At 43.4% G+C, this 19,193-nt stretch overlaps 1 protein-coding gene across 1 annotated transcript in view; it reads left to right on the plus strand.

The window, feature by feature from the left end:
- Positions 1-19,193, plus strand: part of TBC1D9 (TBC1 domain family member 9) — an 85,642-nt gene that overhangs the window by 58,678 nt on the left and 7,771 nt on the right. Inside the window, exons 7-16 of the mRNA XM_019730800.2 lie at positions 1,087-1,293; positions 2,184-2,354; positions 2,948-3,098; positions 5,967-6,181; positions 8,044-8,161; positions 9,418-9,703; positions 9,986-10,115; positions 14,153-14,251; positions 14,427-14,495; positions 18,169-18,409. Coding sequence (XP_019586359.2) covers positions 1,087-1,293; positions 2,184-2,354; positions 2,948-3,098; positions 5,967-6,181; positions 8,044-8,161; positions 9,418-9,703; positions 9,986-10,115; positions 14,153-14,251; positions 14,427-14,495; positions 18,169-18,409 — 1,687 coding nt within the window. The remainder of the gene's footprint in view (positions 1-1,086; positions 1,294-2,183; positions 2,355-2,947; positions 3,099-5,966; positions 6,182-8,043; positions 8,162-9,417; positions 9,704-9,985; positions 10,116-14,152; positions 14,252-14,426; positions 14,496-18,168; positions 18,410-19,193) is intronic.

Raw genomic sequence — 19,193 nt, forward strand, 5'->3', positions numbered from 1 at the left:
ACATTTTTAAGGTTCTGCTTTGAAGGAAATGCAGTTCACATGAAAATGCTGAGGAAGAGGTTAAAGTTGGGCCTGTCTAGACTGCTTACAGGTAGAAATGAAGAGGGGAAAAGAAACTTGAATTATGTAGTCAGAGCCACTGCAAAGAAACCATTTATCTAGGGCTTGCCTTGAGGGTTTTTTTCCCTAATGTACTAAAGAAAAAATTTCTAATGCATTTATCCTAGTTTCCAGTTGATGAAAATCCTATTACAAACCACCAAATATATGTCTTCAGTTCAAAGCTAAAATGGATGTCTGCCTTTTGTACTTTTCTCCCGATGTGGTAGACTTACTTCACCACACACACACACACACACACACAGTTTGCCAGTGCAGAGAGGGTTGCAGTTAAGCTATTTACATCACGTCTGTTCAGAATCAATCCTTTAAAATGTTGAAATGGAAGGAGGTGAAAATGCAAAGCCCTAGGGTCCAAATGAAACATTTGAAAGATTGCTGGTGTTTTGAAAACCATCCTGACATTAAACTTGGTTAAAAGAACCAGTATCAGGGCTGTTTTCTGTCTCTTATGGATAATGTGGCAGCTAGGAGTCCTCCCTTTTATGGCTCTGTGAAATTTTAATGAAAATCAAAGAATTCCTTTACAAACAAGGCTTCTCAGCCTTGGCACTGGGGACGTCTTGGGTGGCTTTGTTGGGGGCAGGCTGTCCTGTGCACTGTAGGGTGGCTAGCAGCATCCCGGGCCTGTATCTACGAGATGCCAGTGGTACCCTCCACTTGTGACAACCAAAAACACCTCCAGATGCTGGCAGATGTCTCTTGGGGCATAATCATTCCCAGCTTATAACTAGTGATTTAGAAAAACTAGCAAGATGATTCTAGCTTCTGGTGTGTGCTCCAGTTTGATTTGTTATGAGCTGTTTTATTTGATTGGAACAGAGTCAAAGGATCTCAATTTGCCCCAGTAAAACAGGAGTGCTTCCTACAGAACATAAACGTGCTGTGACCTTTCTTTAGTGCTGCTCAGCGGCTCCTGTGGTAACCCTTGGAAAGTAAGGCTCCTTGTTTCGTGTTTCTTTCCAGGTGACAATTGTAGAAAAGGCAGACAGCTCCAGCGTACTCCCCAGTCCTTTATCCATCAGCACCAGGAACAGGATGACCTTCCTGTTTGCCAATTTGAAAGACAGAGACTTTCTAGTGCAGAGGATCTCTGACTTCCTGCAACAGACGACCTCCAAAATATACTCGGACAAAGAGTTTGCAGGGAGCTACAACAGTTCGGACGACGAGGTCGGTGAATGACACCTGAGGGTGTTTTGGTTGGTCCTGTTACTCTGCCGGAAGTGTTCACCTCCTTGCCCATTTTGTTTGCGCTTCAAGCTTTGCAGCTGTGCTAAGATAAACCACCTACCCTGATGCCCAGAGCAATATCTCATTTAAATCTCATGCTGGACAGAACCTTATAGGATCATCCGATCCAACCCTCTGATTTTACAGTTGAAGAATTATTAAGTAATTTGTCCTGGTTACACGGCCAGTGACCCTGGTCCATATAGTGACATTGATGGGAATGGTACAGAGCTCACGAAAGTCTCAGACCTGAAACACAATATCAGCATGATGATTTGATTATGACTAAATGAGTACTGTGTCCCTGTTGGATTATACCTTGACCAATATCCAGGGACACCGGAGCCCAGAAGACGTGTGACTAGCTCAAGTAACAGAGCAAGTCACTGGAAGCTAGAACATATTGTAAAGATGATGGCCCCATGAGTAACATCCCTGTCCCTGTCCGCCTGCCTTATATGAGCTTATATGAGCATTTGAGGCACCAGAACCTAAACAAGAGGTGGGGGAAGCGGTCCCATACGCAGCTGATTCAACCACGCCATGCTTTGCCTGCATGCTAATGAGAGAGACAAATGGCCAACCAGTTTGCTGCAAACATGCAGCTAAAATACGGCAGAAGCCTATTTTGAGGATTGAGCTCTGTGGCCTGTGACCCACGCACCTGTCTAACCCCTACCAAAATGCTGGCTTGCTGCCCTCCTGCTGTTTCTTCACATAGCAAGAAACATCTTGGGAACATGACAGCGCTCATGCTATCTGTAGAGGACGCTGAAGGGCTGGCTGCTGCCCAAACCCTTCCAATGTCTTGTTCCTCTCTACATCGGCAGGTGTATTCTCGGCCCAGCAGCCTCGTTTCCTCCAGCCCCCAGAGAAGCACGAGCTCCGATGCCGACGGAGAGCGCCAGTTCAACCTCAATGGCAACAGCGTCCCCACAGCCACGCAGACCCTGATGACCATGTACCGGCGGCGGTCTCCTGAGGAATTCAACCCGAAATTGGTGGGTGCCTCCTGCTCTTCCCCCAAAACTCTCCATATTAGAAAAGTCATGTTTGAAACATTCCTTAATAAAAGTAGACTCATATCTAGGTCAATAGCTATTTTCCTATAAGTAAACCAGATCTTGTCTAAATATGTCATTAGGTTTCAGAGTGGTTTCTCGTGGAAGGAGACAAGCGTTAGAGAGGACACGGGTGACATTTTTTTGGACTTGGTTTAACTATTAAGTCAACCAACAAATAAGTACATCATTTCCCAGGCAATATTTGAAAAAGAAAAAAAAAGCAGAACCCACTTTAACTTGGAGTTATAGACATAAAGCCAAGAATATCATTTGCATTCTGCTGAACTGTGTCAGGGAAGTGGAATTCTGAGTCAGGGCCAGAAAGCTTCATGACAGAACCACAGGATGTGATAGATGGATGGGTCTGATTAGGGAACACTCCAGAAACTCCGAGTTCCTTGTTCTTTTGAGTTCTGTCCAGAACTTCGCCGCTCTATGCACAGGGGGAAATGTGCTGACCTCCCATCGAACTTCTCCTCTCCATGATCAGCATACTTTGGGATGCAGTCTTGTGTCATTATTCCTTTCAGGCCAAAGAGTTTTTGAAAGAGCAAGCCTGGAAGATTCACTTTGCTGAGTACGGGCAAGGGATCTGCATGTACCGCACAGAAAAGACGCGGGAGCTTGTGTTGAAGGGTATCCCAGAGAGCATGCGGGGCGAGCTGTGGCTGCTGCTGTCAGGTAGGGCTGGGCTGGGGAGGGAGCGCTGGTTCCGGAGCTGGCAGGACCCTGGGGCTCCCCTTCACCCCCACATCATGCCTCGGGGCTCTTTCAGATACCAAACCCCAATTCAGAGCTATATCTCCTTTCCTCGCCAGCACGTTGTAGTCCCTCCATAAAAAGTACAGGAGACATATTCAGTGGCCGAAATATCAAAGCCACCACCTTCGCGTCCTCATAGTGTTTTTTTTTTTTCACGAATGCTATTTAGGGAAAAAGAGAACCCGAGGGAAAAGAGTTTAATTCTTTGTGATGTTTGGAGTCCCTTTTTCCTTTCCCGGCGGTGCCAACTTCATTGAGAATGTGGAAGTGTGGCTGGCACATGGTCATAGCAGTCATTGGGGTGGAGAGAGGGAGAAAGGGGGAGGAACAAGAAAGCCTGGTCCCTCACTTTTGCTACTACCTGGATTCACTGGTCATCACTAGAGACATGGAGGAGAGACCAGTCTGCCCTGCGACCAAAAGCCTAACCGGATCATATTAGATTGGTGCAGAATTGCGGTTTTTGCAATTTAACCTTTTAAACTGCAGTTGTTTTTGTGCCAACCTAATACTTAGGCCCCAACCTGGAGATGCCATAAAGGGTAGAAAGGGACGCGTCATGGACATGTGGGAAAGATGTGCCCACCTTCACTGGCACGCAAGCTAGGCTCATGCCCGACCAGCACCCTGTCAGGTCAAACCTTTGAGCCCTGAGGCAGAAACCAGAGGCCCTGCAGGCCAAGCCCCCACTCCTTCTTCCCAGCCCAGTCTGTCGCAAACATCAGGGCATGCCTTCAGGTGTCACCAGTCTTTAATATATAAATCACTTTCTCTACTTGGTGAGAGGCCTGAAATGTAATCATTCGAAATATGTGTATGTGAATATTTTTATTTAAACCTAAGATGGCCTGCCTCTAGTGCTGGTATTGAAACCTTACATTAAAAAAATGACGTTAAAATTAAATAGTTTCCGGAGTTACAGAAAAGCCTTAAATAAAAAAAACACACCAAGAAACCTCGTCATTGTTTCTAAAAGTAGACATAAATGGTATTTGCCCATAATGAGATGTATTAACATCTCAGAAGTAGGCTGATAGAATCCTGAAAAGTAATTGGCTTGATCAGTTTCATGTAAAACTAGTTTGTTCTCTCCTGGTTTGCATGCCTTGCTTTCCATTTTCCTTAAGTAGACCAGCCGTAGCTCCTCATTTAGAAACCCAGGTTTGAGTCAATTTATCTCCAATTGCAAACGCAGCCCAATGTCATCCTGCCGTCCAGTCCTCTGCCTTGCTTGTGTTTGGTGAACTGGTCACCTTGACAACATGATTCTGATCGCTCACAGAGTAAACAACAAATTCCATTTTCATCTTCCTTATTCAGATTAGAAGTTATTTATAGCACCTTTTAGATAGAAATGAAACTCAAAACGAACACCAGGAGACAGTGTACAGCAGCATACAGCCCCGTTGCAGACATTTAGAATTAGACCCAATGTTTTCTATGTCCACGATGGGCTATGGGAAGCCAGAGGGTGAAGTGGTCTGTATGCTGCCTCTCTGGGATAGGTACCCGAGCCCCTATTTCCAGACAGTTCATGGGGAGTGGGGTTCCTATGGAGGCCAGACTGCCCATGGGGTGAGCCCAGCTCCTCGCAGGGGAGCCCTGCCTGGATCCTGACATGCTTCCCATGACCCTGAGGGCCTCTGCCCCAGGACTTGGCTCCCTATACCCACCGAAGGGACATGCAGGCCACATGGCAAGAATCCCTGCAAATCTCCCTGGAGAACAGAGCAAAAACCAATGATAAGTGGCTGCCAGCCAGACTGCCTTTTCCTGGGCACATGAGTGGTCAGCACTGGCTCTCTGGGTGACCATCGGGGAGAAAGACTGGACCAGCACAGGGACTCTGATTTCTAAACAGTGAAATATGAATGTGTACCCTGGCATTTTATACACACACACACACACACACACATACACATCTATGTGTATGTATATATTTTATATGTATATGTATTTTTATACTATATGTATATATGTGCATATATAATTTATACTCCCATATAATTTATATATAAATACCTAACTTACATAAAATATTATATAACTTACAAGAAAGTATAACTTATATGTAATTAGATTTAGATATTTGTGTGCAGGGTTTTTCTGTCTTCAAGAATCCTAACATGCAGTGTCTTCAAGCCGTGATTCTCAGCCCACCTGCCCACCGCCTGAGGAGCTCCCATGGACAGCAGTGGCTCACCACTGCTAGGAGTCCCCTCCCCACCCCTGCAATTTTAAAAATCCTTCCATAGTCTATTACCTCCTTCTCATATGGCTTCATACTCTTCAGTACAGCTATTTAAGCCATTCAGAGCTTATACTTTAGCAAACAATTTTCAAACTTGGTTTGAGGGGCAGAATCACCTTTTTGAAGTGTAACCTTAAGGACACCCCCCCTCCCCAATAAAATGAAAGCAAAGCTGCTAGATTTGAAGGGAGCGCTGAGGCCTGAGCTAGGCTTGCTTTGCTTACCTCCCTCCTCAGCTCATAAGCAGCTCCTCAGGATGGTCTGTGAAAAGTTGCTCGGAATACAGATTTCAGCGTTCAAACTTCCACTTTCTGAGGTTTTAAATAGCCGGCTTACTATGGAGCTGAGAGAGGGAAGGTGGCCACAAGTAAATGTGCCCGTCTAGCCGCGATTGTAACACAGCTCATCCTCTGTGGGATTTCATCGTCCTTTGCGTGGTCCGGGAAGTGAAGTGGTCCAGGTGGGTAAGTTGAGGCTGCAGACCAAGGACAGGGTTTCCACTTTTTGATGTTGTGTCTGTTGGGTATGTCTCCCAGGTGCCATCAACGAGAAGGCCACGCACCCTGGGTACTACGAGGACCTGGTGGAGAAGTCCATGGGGAAGTACAACCTCGCCACTGAGGAGATCGAGAGGGACTTACACCGCTCCCTCCCGGAGCATCCAGCCTTCCAGAACGAGATGGGCATTGCCGCTCTGAGGAGAGTCTTAACAGCTTATGCTTTTCGAAATCCTAACATAGGGTACTGCCAGGTAAATGTCACAGGTGGTCTATACTAAAAAACAAGGAAAATTATTTGCCAGTAAATAGAAAGAAGAAAGGCTTTATGGGTAACAGAACAATCATTCCACCAGGGCTTGTTGACCTCGCACTGCGGACTTAGTGGACTGGATAATTCTTTGTGTGGGGCTGTCCTGTGCTTTGTGGGATGTTTAAAAGCATCCCTGTTTAATAGCATCTGCCCACTACGTTCCAGTAGAACCTCCCAGTCATGACAACCAGAATGTCTCTAGACAAATGCCATGGTTCCCCTGCGGAGCCAAATCTCCCTGGATGAGAACCAGTGCACTGAGCAGAGGAGCCGAGGGCCGAGAGCGCCCTTTCTGGACCCACCACTGCCCTGCTGGGTGACCTTGGAAAGTCCCTTCTGGTCACTCTCCGGTCCACCCCGCTCCCTTCCTGGGGTAACAAGGTGCCTGCCTGCGCCCCAGGCCTTTCCCTCTGCATTCTCGGTTCCACAGTGCTCCTACTTTGCTCCTTCTATACAATAATGCTCTTGACAATATAACTTTTATATGCTATGATTATGGCAGTACACACTAAAGTAAATGCTTAATTCACTATAAAAAAAATGTTGCCCACATACCACCCAAGGTTATCTCTTGCACTAGAACATATACCACGACTGGGGAAGTTCCAAGCTCCAAGCAATGTGAGCTTTAGTTTTAGAAGCCACATATTCAGAGAGGCCTGCTCTGTCCGTCCAGCTAAAAGCTAAAGCAGGATAAATTCCTTCTCTCTCTCTCGCTGTCTCTCTCTCTCTCTCTCCAGCTCTCCCTGTACCGCATTATTTTATCTTTTTGATAGCACTTAAATATACCAAAAAATTAATTACTTAACCTTTACATCTTCATTCTATCTTTGACACCAATATTTAAGCCCTGTGAGACTTGTCACCGTTGTGTTCTCCACTTCCGATCCCAATTCCTAGTCCAGAGCCCATTGCAAAATAGACTCTTAGAAAAACTGATCTTGACTGGATGAGGAAGGAACTAACCGTGAGCATGATCGTGTCGTGTGCAGAATCGGCTGGTTAATTCTCAACTGGAATTTTAGTAATGATTTCACTTGGGAAAATACTGGGCAAGACTTACAAGAAAGAGCCTGTTAGACCAAAATCCCTTTTTTTGACATTTATATAGAAGTCTGATGAACAATTACTGGTTTCTAGAAGATTAAAGAGTACAGGAGTTAGTTGGCTTCTGGTATAATAGAGTTCACATTTATCTTTTGATCTCCCTCTTTTTAATTACGAGGACTATTAAAGTAGTTGATCCCTGAGTATCCTTATGAGCTATCTGATAATATCTTTTAATAAAGTAGGTCACTCTATAATTTGTCCCTGGTACTTATCACTGCCTTCCTTATCCAGATGGAAATAATGGGAAGTGCTAAGTTTACAAGACTTCATTGTTCTCTGAGGAGAGCCTCCTGCCTTGTGTACTTGGTTATAGAAGCCATTATGATAGATTAAAAAGGATTTACGTCACTGAATTAGGTATTAAAACACTGAGATTGTAGCAGGTCAAAGGCTTTGTCAAATAAACTTTGGGCAAAGTTTTTGAGTGAGGGTTTGCCTGTCTCAGTCCTTGGTGGATGTGGGTGTTCCTGAAGACCTTTCGCAGTGGCCGGCTCAAGGATCAAGGCTTTTTACCTTTTTAGAAGGTTGTAAACAAAAGGTGTGTATAGCTTGCAGCACCTTTAAATATTTTGAATTTGGCCTTTTACAAAAAAAGGTTGCTGGCCCCTGTGAGACTAACTCAGTAATTTCTTTAGGCTAAGCAATTGCCTGTTTGTTAAAAGGTGTGTGATGACATCGCTTTGATTCCTTTAGGCCATGAATATTGTCACCTCAGTGCTGCTGCTTTATGCCAAGGAGGAGGAGGCTTTCTGGCTGCTGGTGGCTTTGTGTGAGCGCATGCTGCCTGATTACTACAACACCAGAGTTGTTGGTATGTGGGGATGTAGTGAACACTGGAACCCGTATCTCATTAAGGAAATGTTTCCAGAGACACGATAGCAGCTAGTACAGCACTTCCAGTCACCATTGGCCAAAAGAGTTTCAGACTACTCCAGCTTTCCAAAGTGGAAATGAGAGGGCTGCAGTCGGTACGGATTGTACACATGGGAGCCCTGTGGAAAACTGAACACACGTTGCATGTTAAGAGAACATACATTGTGTCACTGCTGCAGAAATTCATTTAGAAAACATTTGATATGGGTGTCACTCTGTGACATGTGACAGCTGCACCAAGCTCACCAACCATCAACTGAAAAGGGTCTGACAAAAAAAATTATTTTATGAAGAGAATGGAATCTGTGGAAAGCAGAAGTATTAAAAAAAGGGGGGGGGAGGTGCTATCTGGAGTGGACAAGAGAGCTATAACGGTTTATCCTAAACTAAGTTTCTAAAGGATTTTTCAGAACTGGTTTTGTTGCAAAAGCAAACAACGATTATGAGCATTTAAACAAATTATTGCTATTATTTTTTATTCTCCCCTCAAGTGTTTGTTAGACATTCATTTTAGCAGGACTAGCTTTGTGTTACCTTTTTTTTTTTTTTTTTGGCATGCTTTACGCTTCCCTCTTGTGTTCTGTCTTTATTTCTAAACTTTTGCACCCTAATTTAATTCATTGAAAATATTCTACAGAAATGTCAGTAAATTGATCTTGAATGTGTGGAATACTTAAACGCGTGGAATCTTGACTGTGGAGTACAGCTGGAATACTTTAAAGCTTAAAAAAGCCATTTCAAAAAACAATATGTGGGGACCATGCATATGAATTGATTTTTTTAAATAAGAATGTGCCAAGAAATGGAGCTAGTTAGATACACATTTCATGCCTAATCAAACATTATGTTGCTAACAAAATAACTGATTGTATGTCATGCAGTCTTTGTAAACTAACTTTCTTAACAACCTTCATAGTTGTCATATTATTGCTTTTTATGGCATGGAAAGCAGAGCAGGAAGATGCCAGGAAGGAAACCTGCAGCCAGAACTGATCTAGTGAGTGGACAGGATGACACCTTGGTCTAGTAACATAGTAACATAGTAACTAGTAACAGCAGAACAGTCAGAGAAGGAGCAGAGTTCTCTCTCAGTGCAGTTGTGAACTGGATTGTTTTAGTCGAGCCATGTGATTGGGTGCATTAATAAGAACGTGTAGGTGGTTCACCCAGGACCCTTTGTGTCCACTGCTGCAGGGGCACTGGTGGACCAGGGTGTCTTCGAGGAGCTGGCACGAGACTACGTCCCACAGCTGTACGACTGCATGCAGGACCTGGGCGTGATTTCTACCATCTCCCTGTCTTGGTTCCTCACACTCTTTCTCAGCGTGATGCCCTTTGAGAGTGCAGTTGTGGTTGTTGACTGTTTCTTCTATGAAGGAATCAAGGTGATATTCCAGTTGGCGCTGGCTGTGCTGGATGCAAATGTGGACAAACTGTTGAACTGCAAGGACGACGGGGAGGCCATGACCGTTTTGGGAAGGTAGTGCACTAAGGCTCCTCGACAACCCTGTACTCTCATCTGTCTTCTTGGTTTCATGAGTCTTAATTGGCTTGATGATAACCATTATTCCCACTTCTCTCTGTGGCTGAGGATTTATTTTCATATGCTTTGCCTTCAGAAGTTAAGGGAAATTAATTTTGTTCTTAAGGAAATTCTAGTCTTTCGTTTTCAAATGCAGAGTTTGCAGAAAATGGGTGGACAACTATAATGGGAGAATTCCAGATGAGACTCCCCGTAACTTCTGATTCGTTCTTCTTCCAGGTATTTAGACAGTGTGACCAACAAAGACAGCACGCTGCCTCCCATTCCTCACCTGCACTCCCTGCTCAGTGATGACGTGGAGCCTTACCCTGAGGTGGACATCTTCAGACTCATCAGAACTTCCTATGAGGTAGGTCTTGTTTCCTGGCAGAGTGTCACAGCGCTCTGGGCCTGCCATGAGGGGCTTGGCTGGAGGGGTGCCACACACTGCCATTGCTAACCCATGGGTGTGCCTGCTTCCTCTTCCCTTCTGAGAATAGCTGCCGGAGCAAATAGCTACTTGCCAGCTGACAGCTTTGAGCTGCAGAGATGGACACTGAATGGGGCCCGTGACTTCTGCTGAGTGTAACGCCATAGAGCCAATGGCATGACAAGATGTTGCCCTGACGTTCTTTACTATGCCCACCCTGAATCCCGATCAAATAGCAGTTCAGATTCAATGCTGGATGGAGTGAGGAAGGGTGGCTCAGAGCAGACCTCGGGAGGCTGACCCGCACACATCAGTTCCCTTTCTGTTCTCATGCCAAGTACTTAGGTCTCCTCTGACGTAGATAAGCCAATCCTCTGTAGTCCAAGACATGGAGAACACCGGGCACCATTCTAGAGAAGAGCCAGGCCTAGGATTCCTCTAGAATTGCCTCGTGTGGTGGGGGAGGGGGCCTTCTGGTCCTTCATGCCCCTGGACCTGTTCTTGAATCCCAAAGTAGAGCTTCTAGGGATGAATGAACCACGGTGCCATGTGCCTCATAGCATTTGATGGTGTGTGGAGCCCCCAAGGACTCTGTGCCCGTAGCTCCTCATGGTTTCTTCACTTGCTGACCTTGGCTCTGCGGACTTTTACAGAAATTATCATTAAGAAAGAGCATGAATATTCTGCTGAGCACACTATGCCCTCTACAGATGTTTTAGGATTATAGCACTGGTGATTGTCAGCATTCCAACTCCCAACAACCTGGGTCAGGGACAAATGGTGAAGGACAAGCCGAGGTCAGAAAGTCCTTCTTAGAGTCAAGACACTGGGGCTTTAAAAAAAATTGGTATGGATCCAGAAGTCTTTTCAGAAATGATTGTCCTTAACTCATCATGGGAGAAAGACTGGTAATTTATTGTTTTAATTGACACACCAGGTATATTAAAAAACAAAGCATTTTAGTATGTTTTGGAATCATAAAAGTAATGCATGTTTGTTATTTTAAAATGTAGGAACTGTGGGAAAATATGAAGAAAGAAATATATACACTATGAGCATTTTATATTTCCCTCAAGTATGTTTTTATATTTGTAGCAAACACTTAAAAAATAAGTTCCTTCTAAAAAGTGCTTTGTAACATTCCTTTTCATTTAAAACATATATAAGCATTCTCTACGATATTACATATTGTTTGAAGGAATGGTTTCAATCGATTCTTAGTATTCCATTTTAATGAGGTACCAACATTTATTTAGCTGGTCCCCTTTTGTTGGACATTTACGTTACTTGCTTCCAAATTTTTGGTATTATATGGCAAACTTATATGGTATTATTAGATATATATAATATGATATATATTACATGATAAACTCGTACACAAATATCACATCTATGATTATTTTCTTAGGAATAGATTTACAGCAATAGATCAAAAAGTGTGAATGATTTCCAAGCTCTTGGCACACACTGTCCAGTTTTCACAAAGATTGTCCCAATTTATACTTCCACTAACAGAGAATGGCTGTTTCACTTTACTCTCTCCAAAATTCGTTATCATAAGGCATTTAAAAAAACAATCATTGCCCCAGGACTTTTGGAAAGCACCCTGTCGGAAATTTTGGATGATGATTCTTCCAGAAAAATCCAGAAAAAGAGTCCATGTGATTAAAGGCAATAGTTATTATACCTATAGGTTGTTTTCCTAAAGGCATCTCCTGAAACCTTTATTGTTAAGAGAATTCTAGACCAAAGTGATACAGCTTAGTATGCGTTCACTCAGCTTTATTCTTGACAGCAGGTAAGCTAACATCATGCTGAAATCAGCAGTTGGCCCATTTTTAATGGGAAAGAGCAGAGAATGGAGACGAGACCAAGGGCTGGTTTCAATTTACATCCTGTCTGGCCGGTCCCTAATGGTGGCCGTTAGGCTGCCAAATGTCCTATGGCAGGACACAGCAGTTTCCTTCCTCTGTCTGGGAAAACAAGCCCTTTTATTAATATCAGAACCTACATTGCCTGGTCTTTCAATGCACAGTGATTGCTTTTCTGTTTTCTCCTCTCTGCTCAGTATCACTGCCCTGCTCATAAATTTCCAATGGCTCTCCAATCAATGCCGTACGGGTCACCCTAAAGAGAAACACCGCAAACTTTTGCCTATCATTTCCCCCCCCCCTCCTAACCATTAAATTGGTGGCTCTCAATCCTGCCTGTGCACTAAAATCACTCAGAAATATTTTAAAGCCAATCTTTTAAAAATATGAATTCTCAGGCTCCATTCAAGATCAGTTCAATCTGAATCTCTGGCGTGAGGCCCAAGACAGCTCTGTGCTATCACATCACATGCATAGCCTTGCGTAACCGCCACACAATCAGGACACTCAGCTGAACCATCACAGAAAACCATTGCATGTGACCCCCTTTATAGCCACAACCACCCTCCCTCACCCCATTCTCACACTGGCAATCACTAATCTGTTCTCCATCTCTATAATTACATTATTTCATGATCATTACAAAAATAAAATCATGTAATATACATGTCCTTTTGAGATTTGTCATTTTTCATCCAGCACAATTTCTGTGAGGTTCATCCAAGTCACTGTATATAGCAATAGTTGTATTGTTTTGTTTTCTAATTGCTGAATAGTATTCCATAGTCTGAATGTACAAAGGCACTCTTTTTAAACCTGTTTAGCATACTACGTAAATGTTACCCAGATCAATACCAGCACCCCAGAAGTGCCCTGTGTCCCCTTCCTGTCACTATACAACCAACGTTACTCATTCTTCTGACTTTTAACGTCATAGATTAGTTTTGCTTGTTTCTGAACTTCATGTAAATAGGATTAGACAAAATTGTTCCTTTGTGGTTCTGTTTCATTTTGCTCAGCATTATGATTGTGAGATTTATCCAAATTGATGATTTTCATTGCCGCATAGTAACACGTTGTGTGATAGTACTATGATTTATTTATCCATGCTGCTGTTGATGTGCATTAAGTGGTTACTTGTTTTTGGCTAATAGTGGCACTGCGAATATTCTAGTACATGTCTGCATGTCTTTTGGTAAAAATGTATATACTTTTCTTTTGGGTGTGTACTTAGGAGAAGCATTTCTGGGTAATAGGAATATATGTGTTCAGATTTAGCTACTACCAGAGAGATTCCCAAAATGGTTGTACCAATTGATACTCTGAGGAGCGGCACATGAGTCTTCTGGTTACACCATATCCTTGCCAACACTTGATATTGTCTGTCAACTTTTCCTTTATCCTTTAAGTGTCTTTAGCCATTGCAGCCATTGCTTCCGTGGGTTAAGTTTCGTACTTTAAGCAGAGTATCTTTGTTTTTCTTCTGCACAACTAAGACACGTAACATCTTACGTATTCTTTTTCTACCTTCAAATTGGAAGACTCATTTGGTTTTTAAAATTTAGTTCAACATACATTCAGGCAATGTTGAAAAGATAGTTAGCTCACCATGTCTGCCATCCTGAAACAAACACGGTGGGTTTCTGGACCAGGAAAATGGTATTGAGCTAGAGATCATGGGCAGCGAGCCTCACATCAACGTCTCTTCCGACCTCCCAGGCTAATAGTTAGCTTTAGATATTTCCTTTCTCCTTGTCAAAAAAAAAGCCTTCTTTTAAAGCATTTTTTCGTACATAAATGGCCCTTGTAGCTTTATTTAATCCCTTTACTTCCCCTCATGAACTATTGATGTAAGGAAGACTCATTTGGCTTTGAAATTTAGTTCAGCGGTTCAGAAGCATGAGAATTTCCTGTTATTTATTTATGGTTGTTAAATGGCTTTAAAATGAATAAAGGTAATAGAGTAAATAAAGGTATAGTCTAGGATACCTGTTGTGTGACCAGAAATTTCTCATATGTATCAGGGTTGTATCTCCATCAATCCTGCAGACACAGCATGTGTACTATAGCAGATTTCTCAGAAATACCAAAATTACTTCTTTTCAGAAATTTGGAACGATCCGGGCAGATCTGATTGAGCAGATGAGATTCAAACAGAGACTGAAGGTGATCCAGACACTGGAAGATACTACGAAACGGAATGTGGTAAGTCCTTTGAGAAATGGTGTGTAGCCTTCTTCCTCCCTCCTTCCCCACACTCCTACCAGCTCATAAATTCTGGCTTGACAGACTGAAGGTGATTTAAAAGAAGAAGATCAGAAATTTGCCCAACAAGGCATTTTTGAGTTTCTGAAATTCATGGTGTTTATTCTTTTTATAGGTACGAACCATTGTGACAGAAACTTCCTTTACCATTGATGAGTTAGAGGAACTTTATGCTCTGTTCAAGGTGAGTTTCCAAGTAAATTCGTGTACATTCGGGGGAATAAAAGAATTCACTTTATAATTCAGTTCTAGATTTTTCTGTTAAATCATCAGGGGATGACATGAGTCTCAACATGCATAAATAGAAAGCTAGAGCTGAGAATATAAAAATGGAATACTTAATGTGAAAAAATAAACATATTCTTATAACCCACTTTAGTTGATGTTTTAGCTTTCTTCCACTCCATATAATATTTTAGCTGTCTCCTTAGTCTTAAGCAAATAGAATAGTACTTTCTAGTACTCATTGGAACAATGGCAATTGATTTTAAATTCTGCCTTGTAAATTGTAATTTCCTATATTAATCTATATTAAAATAGCCTTAAAATGAGGTATTTAGCTAAAATACAAATAAAGCTGTCCAAATGGCTAAGGCAAAGCCAAATTAGTTAAATTTCTGTAATTTCCATTTCATAATTCAGCCCATACTAGTCTTGTTCCTAAATAAGAAAATATTATATTAGTAAATAAAGCAATGTAGAATTTTTTTTTTCTAGAAAAAATATTTTATTCATAACCCTCATTATCAACATCGTAAGTGAAAATGTGGCAATTGACAGGAAACAAATTTTAAAAGATGCCTGTTAGGCAGGTACCAATTTTATCATGATCTCGAATTGGGTAGCCTGCTGTGTATAGTGTCTTTTATGCCAGAACTAAACTTGTTTGCATTGAGGACTGCAAGGATAATACAGGGACAAACCATAAAGGCACAAGCATAAAGATCCGAGTTGAACACGAATAGATCTTAGAATCAGTGAAGGTGATAGCTGGGAATGTTGTCACTAATATTCCCATTTGCCTGTTAGCTACCACTGTTTTACGTATTTTTGTTTCCCTGGTAGCTAGTATAGTGTCTGTACCCAGCAGGTGTTCCAAACGTGTGTTGAGTACATAGGTAAATCGTGATCAATTATCAGTCTAGTACACTCTGCATGCTTCTGATTGGGCACAGAGACACGGAGGTTTCAGAGCCATTGGTGTTCTTTGTCAGCCCAGTGGCATGACCAACAGCGTGGACACCCGTGCCCCCAGCCGCCTCCATTCAGCACTGGAGGGTGAAGTCTCTGTAGTGTACCATTTCACTCATGTTTCATCCACACATCTAAAGCCCTGTAGCTAATTGCTCAGTGTGCGTTGATTGGCCATAAAGAAGGGGTCCCTCTTTGTTTCATAAAGGAAAAATATAATGATCCAGCTTGGAGCAAAAGATAATGATCCAATTGAGATCGGATTTTAAAGGGATGCTGAGGACCCGAAGAAATCTGCTTCACAGGGTGGTGAGGAAGTAGGGCCAAGAGTGACTAAACAGAAGCGGGCGTAGCAGCTGGAAGTAGCAAGAGCACGGATGGATAGTGAAAAAGGCTATGACATTAGAAAGAAGAGGCCAGCTTCTGGGGGTACAAGGAAAAGAAGGGCCAGGGTGGGTTGTGCCGAAGTCCCTGATCCAGAGATCGCTGAAGCCATGTCCTCTCACCTGGGCATCGTGTCATTCTTGCCTGTGCACTCCGGGTACCAGGTGTGTCATTTGTACCCTGAGGATATGCCTGAAGAAAGCAAGCTGTGCTCATAAACCCTGTCAAGTGTTTGTTGACAAACACTAGTTCCCCAAGTCTACTGAGCACCCTGAGAAAGAACCCAACACCCTTATTGGTGTGAGGAATGGGGAAGGAGTCTCCGTGCTGTGGAACCAAGATACAAACTTCAGTTATGGACTCTTTTTCGGGTCTTTTGAACACTTCAATTGGCTTTCATTCATTTAAACAAATATTTATGGAGACATTACTATATGTCAGACACCCACCCTACCAGACCTTGTAGTCCTTTAAAAGGCCAATTTCTGGGGCTTTTCCTGCAGATACAAAGGAAAGATGCAGTTGTCTTCCAAGGCTTTGGGTTAAAACTTGTTGGAAAAAGTGAAAGGCTGCCACCCTGAGGCAGATTTGGTGGAAAACGTGGTCCAGGGCCCCTCTGCCCTACTTTCCTTTGAACTCTTTCCAAATTGGCCCTTCGGTCCTTTTTCAGTCTCTGGGCCCCTGTCCCTCCCTTCCTCCCCACCAATGGTGGAGCGTGCAGTCTCATCACGGAGCAGGGAGATGATCTGTGTGGCTTGTCTTTCCTGATGGTTGTGAGCACCATGAACGTGCCTTTATCACATTCAGGAGGGTTCCAGAATCACTTGGGTGCTTTAGTTAAGAGGAGATGCTCTGGATAACCTTTATCCACTGATGTCACTTAGGTCAAGTGGACCCCTCCCAGGGATGTGTCAACAACACACGCCTCTCAGGGTTGCTGGGCATCACCGGTGATAATTCAGGGTACAGCTCCACCCATGCAGCCCCTAGGACCTCAGCTTCTGCCTCCCTCCCTCCGGCCTCCCCACTGTCGCTTCCCTACCCTGGTGAACTTTGAGAGGCTCCCTTTATTCTTCCAAGGCTGCAGAAAACCTGGTTTTGGCTGTGTTCTCCACACCTCCTTCCTCCTCTCCTCCCAACTCCCAGTCCTCTCTTTTTTTAGGTCATTAGCTACAATTCCCAGTAAACCATTGTGGTAAAGACATTGGTCTTCTCTGCTCCTTTCTAAGTGAGAGCAAAACGGAAATGCTACACACTCTCAACTGACTCCCTGTCCCCTTTTCAGAACCTCTGGATAAGGGGGAGAGATCTGTTCTGAAAGTGCTGTTTTCTATTGCAATATTTATACATGCTCGTAATGAAATACTCGGTACAATGGGGAATAAAGTAAAACTAAAGTCCCCCTTTTCATGACCTTCTCCTCACCCCCACCTACCATCCAGAGCCAGCTGTAAATGTCTGTGTGTGGAGGGGAGGGTCCTTCCAGTCCTTTTGCATGTTTCATCTTTGTGGTCTTCCTAGAATGGGCAGCTGTTTCTACCAGAATCAATACGACCTCATGAGTAAAGAGGCTGCCTTGTTTCCAAGGACAGAAATAGGTTCCAGATCCCTGACCATAGGGGCTGCTGCTCGTAATTTTTCTGGAGCTATTTTCAATGTGTATAAAAGGAGGACCACACATTTACAGCTTAAATACTGTAAGGCAATGATATTTATGTGATTTTGGTGAACAAGAGGCAGGGGGTTTATGGGACACTAAACTAGGCTCGGAAACGCACCATCTCCTCAGGATCTGCTTTGGCTAAGGGGTTGGATGACATGAGTGGGCCACTAGACCGCTGGACTTCACCTGGAGAACAAGGTGGTCTCATGGCCTAAATTACAGATCCTTTTCAGGTTAACATTCTCTTTATTTCTTTTAAATAAATAAAATGTTTGGCAGTTATTGGCAGCACGCTTGGGAGTACGTGTATTAGGAGGAAGAAAATGGAGGGAGGAGGGTTGTTTTCTTTCTTCACCTACTCCAGTAATTGAACTGGATCTTGCATTCCCGATGTTAACTCCAGAGATGGTTGCCATGGAGCTGGTGAGGATAGTCAAGTGGAGATCTATGCAGAACAAAAAGACAGAGGGGTGCTGAGACCAGAGCAGGGCCCCAGGAGATGCACACGGGTTGACCAGAAGCCTTTTTCCACATTTGAGATTGGGTCTTTTCTTCCTGGTGTCTGCTGTGAGATAGAGGCCTCAATAACATCCTGGGTTTTTTGTTTTTGTATTTTTAGGCAGAGCATCTAACCAGCTGCTACTGGGGCGGGAGCAGCAATGCCCTGGACAGGCACGACCCCAGCCTGCCTTACCTCGAACAGTATCGCATTGACTTTGAGCAGTTCAAGGGGATGTTTGCGCTTCTCTTTCCCTGGGCCTGTGGGACTCACTCTGACGTGCTGGCCTCCCGCTTGTTCCAGTTATTAGATGAAAATGGAGACTCTCTGATTAACTTCCGAGAGTTTGTCTCTGGACTAAGTAAGGATGTGATGTGATTGCATGAATTGGGAGGGGCTGGTGGATAACCCCGGTGGGTTCAGTGCTGCCTTCAGGCGCACGGCCTCAGGAGATTGGGGTCAGAGGGCACAGGAGTGCCTTTGATGGTTTGCAAACTGATTGTAAAATCTGTTTTTGGTTCATGGATATATTATAAGATTAAAGCGTCGCCTTCTACATTAGATAGTCTCTGGCACTAGTTACAAATACATTATCAGAGAATTCGCAAGACAATAAATGCCAATTGGAACGCTGAATCCACATATGTGGTTACTTTACAGGAGAAAAAGAAAAGTTTGGGTGGATTGCTTTTCTTTGGCAAAAAGAATATATATGTTTCTATTATATATAATATGTTTCATAAAATTTCATAGAAACATTTTGTGATGTTTTAAATAAAGGGCTGAAAAACACTACTACAGCTCGGCAGTCTCAGTGGAAGCCTTTCCTCTCTGCTTTGCAGGGAGGAAGGACGATCCACCCTGAGAGCGCACACCCACATCTCACAGCAGTGTGCAGTTTCCGCCCTCAGCCTTGCTGTCTGACCTGTTCCCCGCCCTCTATTCTATTGGACTCTCATAGTTGAGCTTGGCCCACTGATACGAGGTTGTGCACTTGGCAGGCATTGTGTCAGACTACCAGAATGTGATAAAAAGGAAAAAATGTTTTTATTCTAGTTATGCCACTCTGTGACCTTGGGCCATGTACTTTAAAATGACGTGTCCAAAGACAGATGAAGGTGTCAGGATAGAGCCAGTAATGATCC

Source organism: Rhinolophus sinicus, linkage group LG07 (assembly GCF_036562045.2).
Source record: "Rhinolophus sinicus isolate RSC01 linkage group LG07, ASM3656204v1, whole genome shotgun sequence".
Taxonomy (NCBI): Eukaryota; Metazoa; Chordata; class Mammalia; order Chiroptera; family Rhinolophidae; genus Rhinolophus; species Rhinolophus sinicus.